Source organism: Chiloscyllium plagiosum, unplaced genomic scaffold (assembly GCF_004010195.1).
Source record: "Chiloscyllium plagiosum isolate BGI_BamShark_2017 unplaced genomic scaffold, ASM401019v2 scaf_10873, whole genome shotgun sequence".
NCBI classification, from domain to species: domain Eukaryota; kingdom Metazoa; phylum Chordata; class Chondrichthyes; order Orectolobiformes; family Hemiscylliidae; genus Chiloscyllium; species Chiloscyllium plagiosum.
In genome coordinates, this window is record NW_025215300.1 from 28302 (window position 1) to 29819 (window position 1518).

General features: G+C 51.7%; 1 protein-coding gene across 2 annotated transcripts in view; it reads right to left on the reverse strand.

Moving 5' to 3' along the window:
* LOC122548263 (calsenilin-like) overlaps positions 1-1518 on the reverse strand; it is a 24244-nt gene that overhangs the window by 9252 nt on the left and 13474 nt on the right. For both annotated transcript variants that reach the window (XM_043686794.1, XM_043686795.1), the window contains exon 2: positions 412-536. In XM_043686794.1, the coding sequence (XP_043542729.1) occupies positions 412-536 (125 nt within the window). The remainder of the gene's footprint in view (positions 1-411; positions 537-1518) is intronic.

Sequence of the window (1518 nt, forward strand, 5' to 3'; positions counted from 1 at the left end):
TTTCAAGTTTCACAACATCTTTCCGATAGGAAGGAGACCAGAATTGCACGCAATATTCCAACAGTGGCCTAACCAATGTCCTGTACAGCCGCAATATGACCTCCCAACTCCTGTACTCAATACTCTGACCAATAAAGGAAAGCATACCAAACGCCTTCTTCACTATCCTATCTACCTGCGACTCCACTTTCAAGGAGCTATGAACCTGCCCTCCAAGGTCTCTTTGTTCAGCAACACTCCCCAGGACCTTACCGTTAAGTCCTGCTAAGATTTGCTTTCCCAAAATGCTGCACCTTGCATTGATGGAACTTCTCTCGTTTTAACGCCTTCCCTCCCCGTCCCCCGGGGATCCTATCTTACCACCGGGCGCACGCACACAGCTCAGATCGATCGTACGGCCATCTCACGTACGTTTTTGAACCCCCGGTAGAGAAACTGTAGTTCCTTCTTTGAGAATTTGGTCTGTGCCTGGAGGGCGGCGAGTCCTTCGGGCTGGTGTCTCCCTGAGGAGAGCTCATCGTCCAGTTCGGTGCTGTCTGTGGGGACAGAGGGGTGAGTCTCGCTCTGCCCACACCCCCCCCCCCCCCCCCCGGGTTGCTGCTTTAGCCCCACCCGCCCCAACCAGCCAGCGGTTCAATCCGGGAGCACCGCGCACCACTCCTTCCCAGTTCCCGTCGGCAGTTAGGGCTGTGTTCCAGCTCAGCCCAGCTCTTTTCCCACCCGACTGAAAATGCTGGAGAAATTCCAAGTGCATAGTAAGGGACCGAGGAGAGAGAGAGAGAGAGAGAGATGTGCTTCATGATAATCAGTCCCCTCATGTTCCTCCCTCTCAAGTGTGTGAGATTTGTGCCAAACCTCATCTTCCACCTCTCTGCCCACCCTTCCGACCACAATCCATCATTTACAGCCACACAGCATGGCATCAACTCCTCCCCACCGACCAGATATGCCTAAACTAGAACTGGTCTCATTTACAGTCAGAGAGATGTACAGCACAGAAAACGTTCGGTCCAACCCGTCCATGCTGACCCAGATAACCCAACCCAATCTAGTCCCACCTGCCAGCACCCGGCCCATATCCCTCCAAACCCTTCCTGTTCATATACCCATCCAAATGCCTCTTAAATGTTGCAATTGTACCAGCCTCCACCACTTCCTCTGGCAGCTCATTCCATACACGTACCACCCTCTGTGTGAAAAAGTTGCCCCTTAGGTCTCTTTTATATCTTTCCCCTTTCACCCTAAACCTTTGCCCCTCTAGTTCTGGACTCCCCCACCCCCGGGAAAAGACCTTGTCTATTTATCCTATCCGTGCCCCTTCATGATTTTATAAATCTCTATAAAAGTCACCCCTCAGCCTCCGACACTCCAGGGAAACAGCCCCAGCCTTATCAGCCTCTCCCTATAGCTCAAACCCTCCAACCCTGGCAACATCCTTGTAAATCTTTTCTGAACCCTTTCAAGTTTCACAACATCTTTCCGATAGGAAGGAGACCTGAATTGCACACAATATTCCAA